The sequence below is a fragment of the Lissotriton vulgaris genome, chromosome 1_1 (genome assembly GCF_964263255.1).
Source record: "Lissotriton vulgaris chromosome 1_1, aLisVul1.2, whole genome shotgun sequence".
Classification (NCBI taxonomy): Eukaryota; Metazoa; Chordata; class Amphibia; order Caudata; family Salamandridae; genus Lissotriton; species Lissotriton vulgaris.
Genome location: NC_141685.1, coordinates 482,483,431 through 482,500,905, shown reverse-complemented (window position 1 = coordinate 482,500,905; position 17,475 = coordinate 482,483,431). Strand labels below are relative to the sequence as shown.

Below are 17,475 nucleotides of genomic sequence, written 5' to 3'. Positions count from 1 at the left end.
TGTATATTTACTGTTTAGTAGTAAATGTGGGTCAGACAAGGTGGAGTGAATCAAAAAAGGGGCATACTAACTGATAAGTGGGACGTATCTAGGGAGGAGTAACAAGGGGTTTAGACAGTGTTAGGGAAGGGTTTAGTGAGGGACATGCACCCACCTACAAAAAACGCAAACCCACTGATATTCACAAACTGCAATTCTAAAGTGATTAAAGCCAAAAGGGACCTAAAACAATAGTAAATTACTCCTGCTTAGAGTTGGAGTAAGTCCAGCACCACACATGGTCAACCACTGGAACTGTAACACCCTCCTATTGAAAAGAATGGAGGTAGGCACTTAAACTTAAACATGTCACGTCACATTAAATTATTTAAAATATTTACAAAAATACATAAATATAACTAAATATTTATAAAAAACTAAAATAAAATATATATTTCAAATTATAAAATATTGTAACTACCTTTTAAATTTATAAAGTAATGTAACATTCATTTTCTTTAAAATATAATTAACATTTTTTAAATTTTTTATGTTCATCATTTGCAATAATGGATAATAGGCTTTTTGTAAACATTTTACTTTAGGTGTTTTTGTTTACTTAAAAAAGCAAAAAAATAATATATTTCAATAAGAAAATATTTAGTTCAAAATTAAGTCACCAGTTTTGTAGCATTATCAAAAAAATGTCTACATTTAAAATAAATATTTAAAAGTATTTTACATATGTATCATAAAATATTTTAACTTTTATTTTAAATTAAATACACTTTTCTTTACTTCTCCATATCCCTAGCATAGGGAGACTCCACAGTTGGGGTGAGGATCTTCCCATTTTAAAGTATAGGGAAAATTAAAAGCATTTATTAAACTTATATCCCGGCTGTCGGGCAGGGAAAGAACACTGCTCCTGCCAGTGGATGTGAGTGGAAGAGAAATTGCTACCGTTGGGCGGGAGCAGAAAAAGAGACAAATCGGTTCCTGTGTGCTGCACAGGAGAGGCACACACTTGCAGATTACTGCCTGGGGCTGCAGGTGCCTTGAGTTTTCTTCTGCAGGCCTCAAAAACAATGGCAACCTAGGTTGTGGGTGCTCTGAGTGAGACAGGGGTACCAAAAAATAAAAAAAGGAAAAGAAAAATGCTTTGCAGTGCAAGGCAGCATAAAAGAGAGCAGCCACAATTATTGATCATCAAGTATTTAAGCCCTATAAGTATGACGCAGCCCATAATCCCCTGTTAACATTTACATATTTTTTTGTGGTGGCCCCAAAATGGACAGATGCACCAACAAAATGTTTGAACTGTGTTGTAGGGAGCTCAAGAAAATTCATTAGCCCCATAATTCGCCTTAACAAAGTCACCTTACTTCTCCCAGGGGACTGAATCCCTGACGCCTTGGGTAGGTTTTGCCTAAGTATTTCAGGGATTAGAGATTTTGCTTTTGGGCTCAGCAATGGTACTGAAAAGAAAATAAAAAATCTGTGACTCGTGTTTTCAAAGCAAATTCCGTATTGTCAATATTGATGTTTAACAGTGCATGGTTTTCCAGTATGATGAATGCTTTTGAATACTGATACTAAACTTAATGATTTATTGACTCGAATGGTGGATTATAACATGTATGGCAGATTGAAACCATTCCCATTGACTCCAGTGGTGTTGCATTGATGAAATATAACATGTGGCTGATTTTACCGGTGTTGTGTCACCTTGACAAAGCCAGTAGGCATGTCTTATTGATAATGACACCTCCATATAATGCGATGTTGCATCGAGTATAGGACAGGCATATTGTGTTATTTATGTAATTTTGTGTAATGTGATATAATGTATTCAGTGGTGTTGTTGTGTACCAAAGAGCTGTGGTTACTAGACTACTTCACCTGCCCTGAGTAGGCCTTGGACTTCTGTGCTTTGCTACCCTGAGAGGGACAAGTGCTACAATTTAGGGACTTGGGGCCAGATGTAGGTAAGTAACATTTACCGATTCTTCATTACCGAAAATTACCGAATTTTACCGATTCGGTAATGAAGAATCGGTAAATGTGAGGGGTGTGTATGTACGGAATCCAGATGTTCCCTTTTACCGAATCGGCAAAAGTCGGTATTTACCGATTCGGTAAAGCCTATTGATTCCTATGGGCTTCAAAGCCCATAGGAATCAATAGGCTTTACCGAATCGGTATTTACCGAATAGGTAAATACCGAATTTCACAAGGGTGCAGGGGGTGTCACTTTGACACCCCCTGGCACCCCCTAAATAGGATTGGGTGCCATGTGGCAGGCATACAAGCCCTAGGGGCAGGCCTACCTGCCACATGGCATAGGTGTGCATGCACACATGTGCATGCACACCGGAATCGGTATTTTACCATGAAGTTGGATTTCATGGTAAAATACCGATTTGTTAAGGCCTTTGGGGCTCATAAGAGTCCCACCTACATATGGAATTTACAGAATCGGTAAAATTACCGATTCGGTATTTTACCGAATCGGTAATTTTACCGATTCTGTAAATGTAGATTTACCTACATGTGGCCTTGGATTTAGGCCCCTACATACCGATTGGCCATTTACCGGTCGGTAACGGCCGAAATCGGCCGTTGCCGGTCGGTAAATGGCCTGAAACGGCCACCTACATCGGGCCCTTGATTCCCAGTAAAGATAATGGTAGTCTTATTAATTGTGAAAAACACACACTCTTTGTAACCAATAACCCAATTCTGTACAGTATTCATTTGGTCTCTCATACTTTCATGGTATTTTTTCAATTTTCCTTCAGGTTTATATCATTCATATAATCCTGTTTCTTCTCTTGAAAGTGCGATCAGCCAAACACACTTGTGGGCATTTTTCTATGCAACCACAATGTTGCCTGTAGTGTTTCTGCTAGCTTTTTCATCTCGTTATTTCATATTAAACTACCCAACTTGAACATTTGCTTCGGGATTATTCAATGGACACATGAATGCTTAACCCCACGGGATGCCATACATTCTTGCATTCTATCTGACTTAAATTGGACTCCATTGTCGGGCACCAATCCCTCAGGAATGTACTTGTGGCAGTAAGCCAAACACTACCTCAATGGTTGCACTCCTTCCATTTGTACCTCTAACCATTTTGAATAGCAGGTAACCTGGAAAACTATTTAAGCTTTCTTGCGAGGAAGAACAGCAAAGGGTCCCAGGATAACAATTGCCACCATCCTCCACACCAGCCTAGACAGGCCTTTCAGTAATTCTACTGGGAATGATGGTACTCTACACAACGTTGCTGCCTTATAACTCTTACAACACACTTTACAATCCCTTGTCCATCTGTCAATCTTATCAACCCTTTCCAGGACACTAACAATATTCCCTTGCCTTCCTCATAGTGCAATGTCATGATCCATGGACCACGCCCACCTGTGTATAGCAAGCAGGCACAGAAGCAAATTCCTCCAAACTTCAAAGGTCTTCTGCTTCATAAGAGGTCAGTATTGCGTTCAGAGTGGAGTGCTGTTTCATGTGCGACTTTATGGCTGCTCTGCTTGACCTACATGAGACATGCAAGTGGAACCAAGACAAGCTGCATTTCTCAAAATGCCAAAGGACTCTCTCGAGACTTGTATTGGTGGCAGCCATCTAAGAACCACTGAGTATATGTTTCTCGTGTTTCAGAGCATTTCTTTTTGGGCAATTGTGATTTTTGGCTGGTACTGCTGGAACCTTTTTGTTAGGTGTTTAGTGTGCTTTCATCAAGAGTGATTGAGGATCTTATTCTCAGAGGTGTATTCTGGATAAATCTAATAGACTAAGATCCTGTTTTATCGTTTGGCAGATGGGTTCTTCGTCACAAATGTTATTTTAATGAGTCATACCGAATTGTGATGCTCCATATTAGATGTAATTATAAACAAACAGTGGTCCTGAACCTATAAATTACAGTTTTTTGAACAAATCAAGAGCGAATCAATATTTGAGTAAGAAAGCAGCAATGATCTGTCTGCTAATTGTAAAGACTGTATTGTCTATGAAAGAAACCTTGCATCACGGTTAGAGAAAATATATTCCTATTTAATTTTTATATTCATATTTTGCAATACTTTTTATATCGATAAAAAACACACACAAAAGTTGCCCCAAAACAGGAGCGTGCAAAGGAAAGATGTGATCCAGAAAATGAAAACAAGTGAAAGGAGAGGTAAGTAAAGAAATGGTGATTAAGAAGTAGTTCACATTATTTTACAGCCAATACTAAACAGAACATTTATCATAGTATTGAGCACCTGGCCAACAACATAGTTTTTTGCATTCTAATCAACAACATTGTCGTACATAAGCCTACATATCATCAATTTTGCACTGTGTACAATGCTAACAAATAATTGGTCCAAGGTGTATATATATTGGAGATGTCGACGTTTCGACTCGACTTATTCCCAAGCGGCGAGTTGGACCTGGGGATTGCGAGTCTTCATCAGGACTAGAGATAAAATGAGGCAACCAGGGAAAATGAATGACCACTTGATTATAGAGCAAGTGATGTGGGGAGATCCAAATTTACCACAACTCAACAGGAAACCTTGAGTTCATATCTTTTTCCATGTCAAAGGGACGTTATGTTCTGTTTAGTATTGACTGTAAAATAATGCGAACTACTTCTTAATCACCATTTCTTTACTTACCTCTCCTTTCACTTGTTTGCATTTTCTGGATCACATCTTTCCTTTGCACGCTCCTGTTTTGGGGCAACCTTTTGTGTGTGTTTTTTATCGATATAAAAAGTATTGCAAAATATGAATATAAAAATTAAATAGGAATATATTTTCTCTAACCGTGGTGCAAGGTTTCTTTCATAGACAATACAGTCTTTACAATTAGCAGACAGATCATTGCTGCTTTCTTACTCAAATATTGATTCGCTCTTGATTTGTTCAAAAAACTGTAATTTATAGGTTCAGGACCACTGTTTGTTTATAATTATATTCACCCAGGTCCATACCTTATGGGCTACCCCATTTTCATAATGGTTACCATATTAGATGTAAGCAGTGGAACCGTCAGCCCACTGTGTGGAAATGCTGTAGAGATTGGGGGTTTGCCTTTTTTGGTTAGGACATACTAGCAGGACAGAACACAGAATGAAACTCTCACAGTCTTTGCTATATATTTTGGCCATTGCTGGCATCTGTGTGCTCTTGTGAAAATGCTGAATTAGTTGACTTGAAGTCAATAAACCATGGAAAGATATATATCTTATATTCATTAAGGACTGGGAGCAATGTTAAAGAGTTTACGTTGGTAAATCTATTTGTTAAAAACTATTTTAAACAGGTCAACGTGTATAGTCTCTGTATAAGGATAAACATAATCCTTTTCATATACTAATGAGTATATAATATTAAAGTCAGAATGCAATTGATTAAGTTGAGTAAGTTATGGATTTATCAACAAGATTATTCTAACAAGTTTCGCTGCCTTTTGCCTAGGTTTGTGCTACAGAAATGTCACATACATATATAAATACAAAAAACACTTAAACATCAAAAAGAGTATTTATTGGACAGCTGTGATCTCTGGCTTCCTTTGGTTATACAGAAGGGATAGCTTGGCCCTTGTGTGATTCTAAATGGCTCAATCCCCTGAGAATGGGCGGATTTTGCGGATCCACGATCCGCGGATTTTGCAGATTTGCGGATCGTGGATTCGCAAAATCCCCGGATTTTGCGGATCCGCAGATTTGAGGCGGGGCTTCCATGCGAGTGCACATGCTTCTTGTGTGTATAAAAGGTCAGAGAAAGATCAGTTCAGCAGATGAAGAGAAATAAGCTCCTGGTCACGGAAACAGCACGGGTATTGCGCTCGTGAAAGTCACGGATGCAAAAGCCTCTATCCAGCATCACAGCTGATTTTCCACGGTAGAGTTGGGAAGAAGGCACACCTGTCCAGCCTCGACGACGCTCACGATTGTTTTTGGGCTAATGAATGAGTCACTGAATTTGAGCATCAACTAGTTTGAGCGACCATGTGTGTGTTACTATGCAATCGCCCCGAAGGGCGCAGGGGTCCCTTGAGTGAGCTGTCCATCATAGTGGGTGAATGGCGGGAAGACGGTGCAAACCGCGAGTGTGTGGGCGGGGCCAAACGGGCAGTGCTACCATGCGAGTTCACACATGCTTCTTGTGTGTATAAAAGGTCAGAGAAAGATCAGTTCAGCAGATGAAGAGAAATAAGCCCCTGGTCACAGAAACAGCACGGGTATTGCGCTCGTGAAAGTCACTGATGCAAAAGCCTCTATCCAGCATCACAGCTGATTTTCCACGGTAGATTTGTGAAGAAGGCACACCTGCCTCGACGACGCTCACGATTGTTTTTGGGCTGATGAATGAGTCACAGGAAGGGCATGTTGTAAATATTTTAGGATGGCGCCGGCAAGCTGCCAGCGCCATCCTAAAATACTTACTAAATTAGCTTCAACAGGAAGCTCTAATAGATAAAATCGAGCACCTGCTTTATTTTATCTATTAGAGCTTCCTATTTTAGGATGGCGCTGGCAGCTTGCCGGCACCATCGTAAAATAGTTACAACAGGCCAGCCTTCAACTTTTGCCCCCGGAATAATCCGCCGCTCGCGGACTTGCGAATTCTCTGTAAATTCGCGGGAGTTCGCGGATCGCGAATTTACTGAAAATTCGCAAAATCCGCGAGCGGAACGGATTTTCCGCTCATACTTAGTGCTAGAGCATGCATGGAGAGGTTGTGTCTGCATTTAAATGGTGGAAATGCGGTGGAACAGTGCCCCTAATTGAAATCATTTCCCCTTGGTTATAGTTCTTTATAGGCCACCCCAGAATAATGTAGCCAGAGTTCTTGCTGAGGGGCAGCCCTTAAGTGAAGTTCAGGCGTGTCCCATGATACCTCTGAGCTCTATAACCAGGGTATGTGCTGATAGTTTCTGCACCCCCTGATGAGATCACCCCTGACAAAGGCATCAGTGTTCAGAACAGTGTTCAACACAACTCCCAGAATGGGCAGTCCGGCAAGGTCATCACAAAAGGGGGTGATGGTCTACATCCTGTGGACAGGCATTTGCATATTATGATAAAGTGCATAATAATGTGACAGTTATGCTCATCACTATTCGCTTACTACAATCCAGAGTGTTTATGTCATCGATTGCAAGTACACTAAAGGCTATGCAGCATTCAGGTGCATTGAGAAAGTGGTTACTGTTATTTCTGGTGGCTTGTTTATGAATTTCGTGAGTTTTCAAGCATTACGGTGCTAATCTGTCAGTATTCTGAAGGTATAGCCTAAGGGACAGAGCTCCCAACCTTGGAACTGTGGAACTAGGCTACAGTCCCGGTGTGGAATCAAGACCATGTGATTCTGACAAACCACTTATCTCCGCATGCCCAAAAACATAACCTAACCTTATGTAATGTAATCTGGTGCTCATGTAAAGTTCTTCAATGCCTTTGGACCGAATTTGTGCTATATAAAACTCCCAAAAACAAGCTTCCGGTTAATTTACGCTACTTCGTTGTCTACATGTACTGAAAAAACCACATATCGAATGATGATGTATTCACTTCTCGTCGTAAACAGTCATTTTTAGCTCGAGCCTAGGCAGCGCATGTGCTGCTCTGCGTGCCATGGTGTATTGGAGTATGGACTTGAAACCCCACCCACTCTCCGCCCATATATGTCATTGGCTTATGTCATTGCTAGAGGTGTGGTGCCGCGGCTAGGGCGACTGACACCAGATGCTGGGCTCACGGTTTGATCCCCCTCTCCGGCGGCAGGGGTCTGCCCAGCACCATGCGACTCTGGGCAATAGCTCGCTTAATCTTCCCAAAAGCCCCCAGCGCCGGGATACCCCAATGGGGTGAGCGTGCGCTATACAAGTACTGGATTCTCTGAATTTATTGTCCTTCGTAAATGCTGGCTTCTAAATCATTAATAGGCTTTTTAGTCCCTACTCAGTACAGCCTTGTCTTAATTTCTAACCTCCCAGGAGGACTGCTGATTTTAATTGGTTGTTACGATATGTCTTATTTACTCTGTAAGCACTATTTTCTTTAATAGTTTCCCCTACTGCAGACACTACATGCTGTCCTGCTACATTCAGCACACCATGCATGATTTCACGGGGTGCTTTTACAAAAAAAAGCATTTGTTTGTCAACAAATGCTTTTTTTGGTAAAAGCGCCCCATACCGCGCTTTTTAAAATGGTTCAAACCTTTCTTTAGACACAGCTCCTCTAAAGAAAGGGACGTGGCCTCTAGTGAAAGCGCAGCATGGGGCGCTTGTAAACAACAAGCATTTGCAATGCAATAGATCTCTCATTTTAGAAACTTTGACCTATTGGTATTGTAAATGACAATGCCTTTTATTATTGCAGGTTTTTTAAACGTAAATAAAAGGCATTGTCATTTACAATGCCAATAGCTCAATATAAAATTGAGAGACCAATCCTTATTGGTGTGGCTTTTGTTATCACATTGGTGTAAGTTTCTTCGTCTTTTTGAAGATATTACTTCGTTGAAGAAAAAACATGGGAGGAAATGCACAGTATTCAGTAGTAACCTGGGAAACGTTGGAACTTGCCCGTTTTGGATACATTTTTACTTTAAAACCCCAGAATAATTTTCTTCATTTTCCAATTACATGTTGTGTGATGGCCATTGATGCTACTAATTCAGGAATAATCATGGCTGTAAAATAAGGTAGCACTTTTAGCAAAATCCATTTAATGTATCTTTACAAATACAAAGGCATGTCCCTTGAATTGTGAAAGATATTCATTCATATGCCTTACCATTTCTGTGAATTCATTATTGCCTAGATCAAGTCGTTCCAGCTGCGTGAGTTTGTTCATTGACCTGCAAGAGATGAGAAAATTACAATCAGCATCAAGCATCCTTGTTTCTGCATTTTTACCAATTTAATTCACTTTTAAATATGAGATTAACCTATAAATAAATGTCTGTTTTTGATAGGCCAATTTTCATTGCTGGGAACCAGAACACTTCTCTTGATACACGTGACCAAGTTTCTATCCATATGAACTCCACACTAGCTAATGTCTTTAAATGTTGCATTAGGCTTATCGGTTTATCGCCATTTGCGTTGCAGCGCACGCAATGTAATTCACTTGGTTTATTTATTTATGTACTTACCTCTGGTCGGCCGCATGCCGGAGTTTACTACCCCACATCCTGCCCCTCCCCCGCCCGCCCCACTGCCCCGCAACACTCCCACTACGAGCCACTACTGATTTGGACCCATCTCATTCAGAGATGGAACTTAAGACCAGAGGTTTGCAATTTCAAAGCTTGCACTGCTCTGATTGGCAGGCTTTGTAATTGCAAAAGTCCTACTTGCAATGTACTCGGCATCAGTGGTGCTGAAACAATTGTCAGGATGGGGTTGCTGCCATAGGTGTAACACCACTGAAGTCAATGGGATTGTGGGAATTCCAAGAGAACAAGTGTAGTGAACGAGCCACGCCGATTCAGAAGGAGTGTGGTACTGGGTGGTATGGAGCAGGTGGTGCATTTTGCAGCATACAATTGCAAATATATTACTAAAGCATGGTATGGTGTGGTAGCACATCTACAGACTGCACATTTTCAATTGAAATGGCTTCTAAATTGCACAGACATGCAATGTTACTAATACAACTATAGAGGACACAAATAGGTAATGTGAGGTGTTATAGTGAATATTTATTATTTGCACATCACCAAATAAAGAGTCTTGATTTGCTTTGATTGTATTAAAATCTGTGTTTCCATCACACTTCAGAACCACATGAAAGTGTGCTTTGTTTGTGCTATCTTAAGTGCTGATGAATTTTCAAAGGGTTGTTGAGTTGATCTATAGTCATTTACTTTTTGTGTGTGTTTGAAAAAATAAGTTATTCTACGGCCTTTCCTTTCTCAATCCCTATACCCCAGTAATGATTTTCGGATAGTTCACATAGTTCACTTTAAAAAATCCTCACCTGGCACTCACAGAAAGGAACACCAATCTCCAAAGTAATAAAATATGCATCAATTTGTCAGAAGACTTATGCTGATATTTGACTCCTGTCTTTAAATGCACAGCAAATGTGACAAGATAAAATCAAACTTTTAAGGTGGCTATTTTGCTCATTAATCTTCTGAAATCAAGAATGGTTCATCTGGGAGTGCCCCCGCAACTCTACTTCCAGCACCTAGGCTCAACATCTTGTGTCACAAAATTTGCAACTAAGAATGTCAGTGTTATGACTTCTCAAGATGAAATCTAGTTGAAATATTTTTTTATTAGACAGGACTCATCTGAATCCTTGTGTGTGGCCTTTAAGCACAATGCCAGAGTAGTATGCCCAGCAGAGTGCAAATTGGTCACATTACACCTTGTCTTGCAACTAGGCCATTAATACAGTGGGCTTTTAGAGTCTCAAAGATTCTACTACTCCAATTGATTTTCGCCAGTGGATATTTAGGAGGAACGGAAGGAACATAAACTTGTCATGGGTAGGATGCAGATGGGTAGCCATTAGGAAGTTCCTGATCACCCATAAAATTAGAATTTTGTGGGTAAATGTTAACCTTCACAATAGTTGTTCACATCAAATGTGTGTATCTACTCTTAAAAGCACATGAATGACAGCTTATGATTATAACTTTAGTGTAAATAAAGTCCACACACACCCACAAAACATTTGATGATTTGTGTAAGCAATTTAACTATCAGTTGCGAAGGGTGAAAGCCCCACTCAAATATTAAACACAATCCTTTCCAGGGTGAAGCACTAAAGTCACTAAATTAACCTGTGCTTCAACCTCTAGTGGCTTGGCAGAAAAGCAGTCGCACTTAACTCAGAGGTAATGTGTGAAGTATTTATACAGCACTCATAGAGTAATAAAGTGGAAACACAATACCAAGGAAAAGGCAAATTAATTTCGAAAAAGTTAACTTGAATAAATAAAACAACACCAAAATAATACAAATCTGTTCAGTAGAACTGGAGATATCAGTTTTTAAATTTTTAAGTGAAAATAAGGCAAAGAGGCACAAAGTGCCACTCATGGTAATCTTGTCGTACGGAACCGGGGAGAAAGTCACAAGTTCAGCCCATCTGCGATGGAGCATGGGTTATATAAAGGAACCAGATTAGACCCTCATACTCATGTCCAGTGCACATTTTTCAGTTTTCGTTGGCAGAGATCGTGAGGAGGAGACTTCCAGTGCAAGGAGCAGGCAGAGCATCTTGGACAGTTGCTGCTGTAGAACCAAGAGACAGTCATGCGTTGTGGATGACTGATGCTATGGTGTAAAGAGCTGGTTGTCACTGGAGCTTCTTGTTGGCCATCATTGTGGGCTTTCGCTGTCAGCACAAAGTGCAGGCCGGTCATTGCCGGTCGTTGCCGGTTGGTCACTGTCAGCAGGTCCTACTAGAGCTTTGGGTTGTCAGTCATCTCCGGCCGTGATTCTCATCACAAAGAGCCAAAACCTTTGTATCATCACCTTTTCAGGAGGAGTTCACACTGATGCCAGCCAAGGGTTCAGCCCTACGTGGCTTCTCTTGGGGATCAAAACGAACTCCAGAAGAGGGTAGTAGCAAGGCTCAGGCAGGTCAGCTGGGCAGATGAGAGGAGGTCTCTAAAAGCTTGTTCTGTCCTTGTAGTTCCCACAGGAGGTCAGCATACCAACCGTTTGAGTCACTCTGGGTAGCAGGTCCAATCTTCCTTCCTCAGACAGTGGGGCAGTCTTCCTCCTTCTGAATCTTCCACAGGTCTGATGAGAGGCACTCTTGTAACTAGTGCCAGTCTCTGGAAGTAATACACAACCCACAGCAGCAGAGCCATTCACAGTCATATGTTCCAGGACACTGGCAGAAAGGACTCAGTTGGTTTGAGCAGAAAAATGCAAAATTTGTAAAGGTAGAATTTTAAAAGTTGCAACATAAAATCCGAAGTTACTATCCAAGAACAGTTCATTTGAGCGTAAACATGATTTCTCTATCTATTCCCAATCTGAAGTTAGCACTTATGAAATAAGGTAACACAGTGTAAAATGACTTTAGAAGTTTTTCATTGCTAGGACATGTAAAGCTTAAACACACATTCTACATTTAAAATTGTAATTGTGATTGTGATTGTGGGTGTACTTGTAAAGCGCACTGCGACTCCATGGAGTAACCTGGCGCTGAAGACCGCTGGGGAACCCGTCCTGATTTTCCCTGTGAGATGGTCCCTTTCTGAGTATCTCCAAGGTGAAACCAGGCATCCCCGGCGTCTGTGGGGGGCCGTTGTAGAGATGAGGCAAGCTTAATGCCCAGAGTTGCTGAGTGTGTTCCCTGGTTAAAGTAGGCACCGAGGCAAGAATTATCGAGTCCGTTTGACCCTGGTCCACTACCCTGCCGCGTCGGGAATTGAACCCTGGTCTCGGGATGTTCTCTGCTTACGGGTCTGCCGCCTCTAACCAGTGAGCCACACCACTCCACAATTACCATCCACCCTGCCCTATTAGTCTTTAGGGCCTACCATACGGGGTAGCCATAAGTATCAAAAAGGAAGGGTTAGGTCTGGCAAAATGTTTAGTATTCCAGGTTGAAATAGTAGTTTAAAAATGCTCTACAGGCTGCAGTGGCAGGTCTGGGACATGTTTTAAAAGGCTACTTTATTGGGTGGCACAATGAGCTCTGCTGTCCACTAGTAGCAATTTATTTACAGGCCTTGGGTAGAGGCAGTATCATTTACTACAGATTTAAAAGTAAATTAACTGTGCCAATTAGGTTTAGGCTCCTCATCCCGCCGTATTCTTTTCATGCTCCACAAGATTTTTAAATGGCTACCACGGAACACCAGACACACCATCCTGCAATCTCTTGTCACAAGCTATGCCAGGATCTTCAACTGTCTTTTCCACTGACTCAAGACCATCCAGAATGCCGCAGCAAGACACAACCTCAGCCTCTCACAACATCCCCACATTGCACCATATCTGAGGGAGCTCCACAGGTTCCACATAAATAAACACTTCCAGTTCAACTTCCTCACACATGCAAACAAGCCACAACCAACATACCTTAACAGCCACCTTCACTTCCATAAACCGACGAGACACCTGTACTTAGCCTCCCTCTCACTTGCACACACCTCTCAACTCCACAAAAGTAGAACGGGTCGTCTATCATTTGCCTACATTCCACCCAAGACCTGGAATGACCTCCCTCTCCACATCAGTGTCTTCTTCTCACTTCTTGAATTCCACAAGAAGTTTCTACAATAAGCTGAATACCTGTCTCTTCAACTAATCCAAAACCCCTGCTCTAGTGCCTGGATACCCTATGAGCTGATTAGCTGCGCTAGACAAATCATGTAACATAACATTTTATCATGTTTGAAGGATAGAGCATAAGCACTTTAGCATTGGTTGGCAGGGGTAAAGTGCACAGAGACCAAATGGCAACAAAATTAAGTTTAGGAAAGTAATGAGGTGAAAGCAATATGTTTGGGGGAATACCATGCCAAGGATGTCAGGTCTAACAATTTGATAATATAATTTTCACCCAGCCCCAAGTCAGTCAAATCCACCCTTGAGTCTGATTATACCCACAAGGAACAAATACCCATGAAAATCAAGACAACCTGATGTTTTCTCTCTATTAATGAAAGTGAAACAGTTCCTTCTACAAACAAATCTCAGACCTCCTTTTCAAACCTTGTACATCTAGATGGTGGCAACGCCCTGTTCCATGAACTTACAGACTCCGCACTGGCATTCTACAGGGCACAGCAGGTATCTTGAAGGACTTTAAAAAAATGAGACCACATCACGCCCACTCTAATGGAACTCCACTGACCGATTTTGTCGGCCTGCATCATATTCAAAAGTTGTTGCAGCATTTACAAAGCCTGCTTGATCTGCATTCCCTCCTATCTGGTTGAGACGCTCACCATCTTTCGTGGCTCTCAGCACAGCCACAGTCAGGACACCATCAGACTGGAGACAAAGAAGTGCAATAAAAGCAAGGAAGGCAACACATCCTCTCCATATATGTATCTGTGGTATGGAATAGCATCCTATTTTTACAACTCTGTTCCAGGGAAGGAAAGAGGTGGATTCCACCTCGTTTAAGAACTCTCCATCATGAGGCGTATCACTCCAGTTCCACTGTCAAAACCCAGGCAACCCTCCACTCACTTGTTAACTGTATCTTTTCCTTTTTAACCTGTACAGCGCTCAAGTACTTTTTAATTTGGTTTGCATTAGTTAAATATCACATGCACACATAAACACACACTGTGGATTGATCAACCTGCAGGTTATTTGAATGAGTGAGTATGAGAGAAGTTGGAGCATTACTGGAAATCTATGACTGCATAAATGTCCATGTCCACTTCCAGGCAATTGGAGCAAAACTATGAGTAGATTTTTCACTTTTTAAATATAGTTTGTCTGTTGACCCCTTTCTTTATCTCATTGACAAACTGTCTTATTGATGAATTTCAAAATCGAGTTCTCGAGTTTATGATGGTGCGAGAAATCACCACAAAGATGCAGCAACGCACTAGAAAGGTGTAACTGATTGCTACAGCTAAGGTTTTAAGTGAGGTGGATGCTGACAGTGATTTACGCTGCCAGTAATTTGAACAGACTTTGAAACAGGTCCCTACTGTACCCTACAATCATGTCACTAACTGTACACACAAAAACCCTATCCTTCTTCTCAAACATGGGTGCGACACATAATAAGGTAATCCAAGGTAGAGATGAAGTTCCTGGTATGTTTCACATTTTTTATTAATGCTGCTTAGTATATGTCCCGCAATTTCATCTGAGTAATTAAATAGGTGAGAAACTACTGTTCTTTAGTTTTCTTTTTCATGAGACATATGAATATTCGATGAATTAGAATCACTGCTAGGTGATTTCAGGGTGTGGATTGGTGTACATGGCAGGGGTTGAGAGGTCTGGCGTGGAGACTGTTGTCAGTGTTAGTGTATGATAGTGCCATTCACTGTGTAGTAAACAAGTTCTACATGCATCCCAATTCAATCCTTGGATACTTGGCCTCTTTACAGAACAATGGTAACAAATGTGCCAAAAGTAATTAAGGTCCTATTGTTAAGTCTGTGAAAGAGGTGCCCAGCACCAAATGAAAAGTAATTGCAGAGTTTGATTGTATGTGAGACAGAAGGTATGGTGTTAGAAATGGGGGTCTCTAGTTGCCAATGGTTTGCACCTTTGTCCACGTAGGGACCCTTCTTGCTAGTCAGGGTAAGGGGGATACACTTCTAAAATAACCCCTGCTCACTCCCTTTGCTAGCTTGGCATGAGCAGATAGGCTTATCTCAGAGGCAGTGTGTAAAGCATTTGTGCACATATACAATAATACAGTGAAAACACTACAAAGAGACACCACACCAGTTAAAACAAATATGTAATCTTTATATAAACCAAACAAGAGCAAAATGACAGAAATCCACTATACAGTAATCAAAATGTACTGCTTAGAAGGTAAAACCAATTCTGTCCATTGCAAACCATAGAGGCCACACTTTCAACATAAAGTACCTTAGATGCTTTAAAATCATTGAAAAAAACAGCTGCAGGGAAGGTGATGCACCAGTTCCTCACACGTGGAGCAAGTGATGCGTTGGTTTCCTACTCCAGGGGAGGTGATGCGTTGGTTCCTTACTGTGTGGGGAGGTGATGCATCGGTTTCTTACTAGGGCCCGGTGTCCTTGTAGATTTAGGACCCCGGGGCGATTTGTGGGAATGGGGTATGCATCTGGTATCAATGCGGCAGTGGCAACAGCACTGTGTTGGTCTCTCTAGCCGTGGTCCTACGATGCTTTGGTTCTTTCAGCCGCACAGCAGGACCTGTGTCAGAATTGGTGCAGTGATCTCGGACTTCGTAGATCGGTGCACTTGATGCATCAGGCAGCAATTTCTCCAGCCGCAGGCAGGCACTGAGTCAGTTTCTTCAGTGGCACGATGACGATGCATGGAAATTCTTCCCGCATGGCAGCAATGCATCAGAAACAGGGGCCGATGAGTTGAGCTTCTCTTAGTTGCGTGTCTTTTCCAGCTCCAAACAGCAGGAACAACCTCCAGAGGCCCAACTCAGCAACAGGCACCTCTTGGCAGGTCAGAACTCCCAGCAAGGAAGTTCAGGGGAGCTGGTGGTGAAGTCCTTGTATCCCTGAGACTTGAAAACATGAGGCAAGCTCTACTTCAAGTCCTTGGAGAGCTTCCTTAAGCAGGAGACACAGCACACAGCAAAGTCCTTGTTCTTTTACTTGGCAGAAACAGCCACTGCAGGCCAACTCCAGACAGCACAGAGAAACGGGGCAATACTTCTCTTTCAGTTTCTCCAGCTCTTCGCCTTGGAAAATGTTATTCTTGAATTCCAGAAATGATCTCAAGTTCTGGGGTCTGGGCCCCAATATTTATACAGCATTTCTCTTTGTTCTATTTTGGCAGAGAGCTCTTTGCTCAATCAAAACCAGTTCTGTCCTCTCTGGTCCTGCTTCCCGGCAGGAGGTGGAGACAGCATTATGGCAGACCAGGCCAATTCAGGTGGAAGGAAATCTCCTCCCCATACTCTAAATGCAGCCCAACCCTGACTCATCCAGTAAAGGCAGGACACTCATCAACCCCCCCCCCCCAGTGGCTGTCTAAGAGAATTCATATCCCAAGCCTCTGTCACTCCAAAGTGGTATTTCTAAACACACAATATAAAAATCATCTTTACTAAAAAGATACATTTTTATATTCCGAGTGCAGGCATACTAAACTCCATCTTTCTATTTTGTCCCAATTTCCATTCTATCCTATGGGTCAGATAGCCTATCAATAGTGAAAAACGAAATACACTATATTTCACTATCATGACATGTCAAACACATCATTACATATCCTACCTTTCACATACAATGCACCCTGCCCACAATGGTACTCTGGGCCTACCTTAGGGGTGCCTTACATTATAACAAGTATTTACAATGCAATGGTTTCGCCTTTGAAAAAGTTAGAGCTATTGTCGTTGTAAATGACAACATTTTTATTTATGTGTTGGTTTTCAAAACAGATAAATAAATGGCACTGTCATTTACAATGCCAATAGCTTAATCTCTCGCAAATGCCACACACAAACACACAGACCCACAGAGTCCCACACACATACATACCTGCAGAGCCACACGTAGTTCTTTAATTTAGTGTACTGTTTTTGTTTCTAGGCTATGTAAATAGAAAGTTACTTTTAATTGATTTAATCACATGCCTAACAGCTGATGTGGAACGGTCTGCACAGAAATTAACTGTTCAGGAGTAGGTAGTGGCTTTTGTTTGGAATATTGTGCAATATAAAAGCATACACACAATTAGGCGAGGAAGGGATGGCTCTAAATCACCCCTCCCTGACTTGTAAAGGGAGGCTGGTGCAGGTGTGTGTCCAGGGAGAGGAGACCCCATATCCACTGA

At 41.6% G+C, this 17,475-nt stretch overlaps 1 protein-coding gene across 1 annotated transcript in view; it reads right to left on the bottom strand.

The window, feature by feature from the left end:
• The window catches only part of LRRC7 (leucine rich repeat containing 7), a 1,701,172-nt gene that overhangs the window by 919,237 nt on the left and 764,460 nt on the right, over window positions 1–17,475 (bottom strand). Inside the window, exon 7 of the mRNA XM_086936257.1 lies at window positions 8,807–8,870. Within this exon, the coding sequence (XP_086792383.1) occupies window positions 8,807–8,870 (64 nt within the window). The remainder of the gene's footprint in view (window positions 1–8,806; window positions 8,871–17,475) is intronic.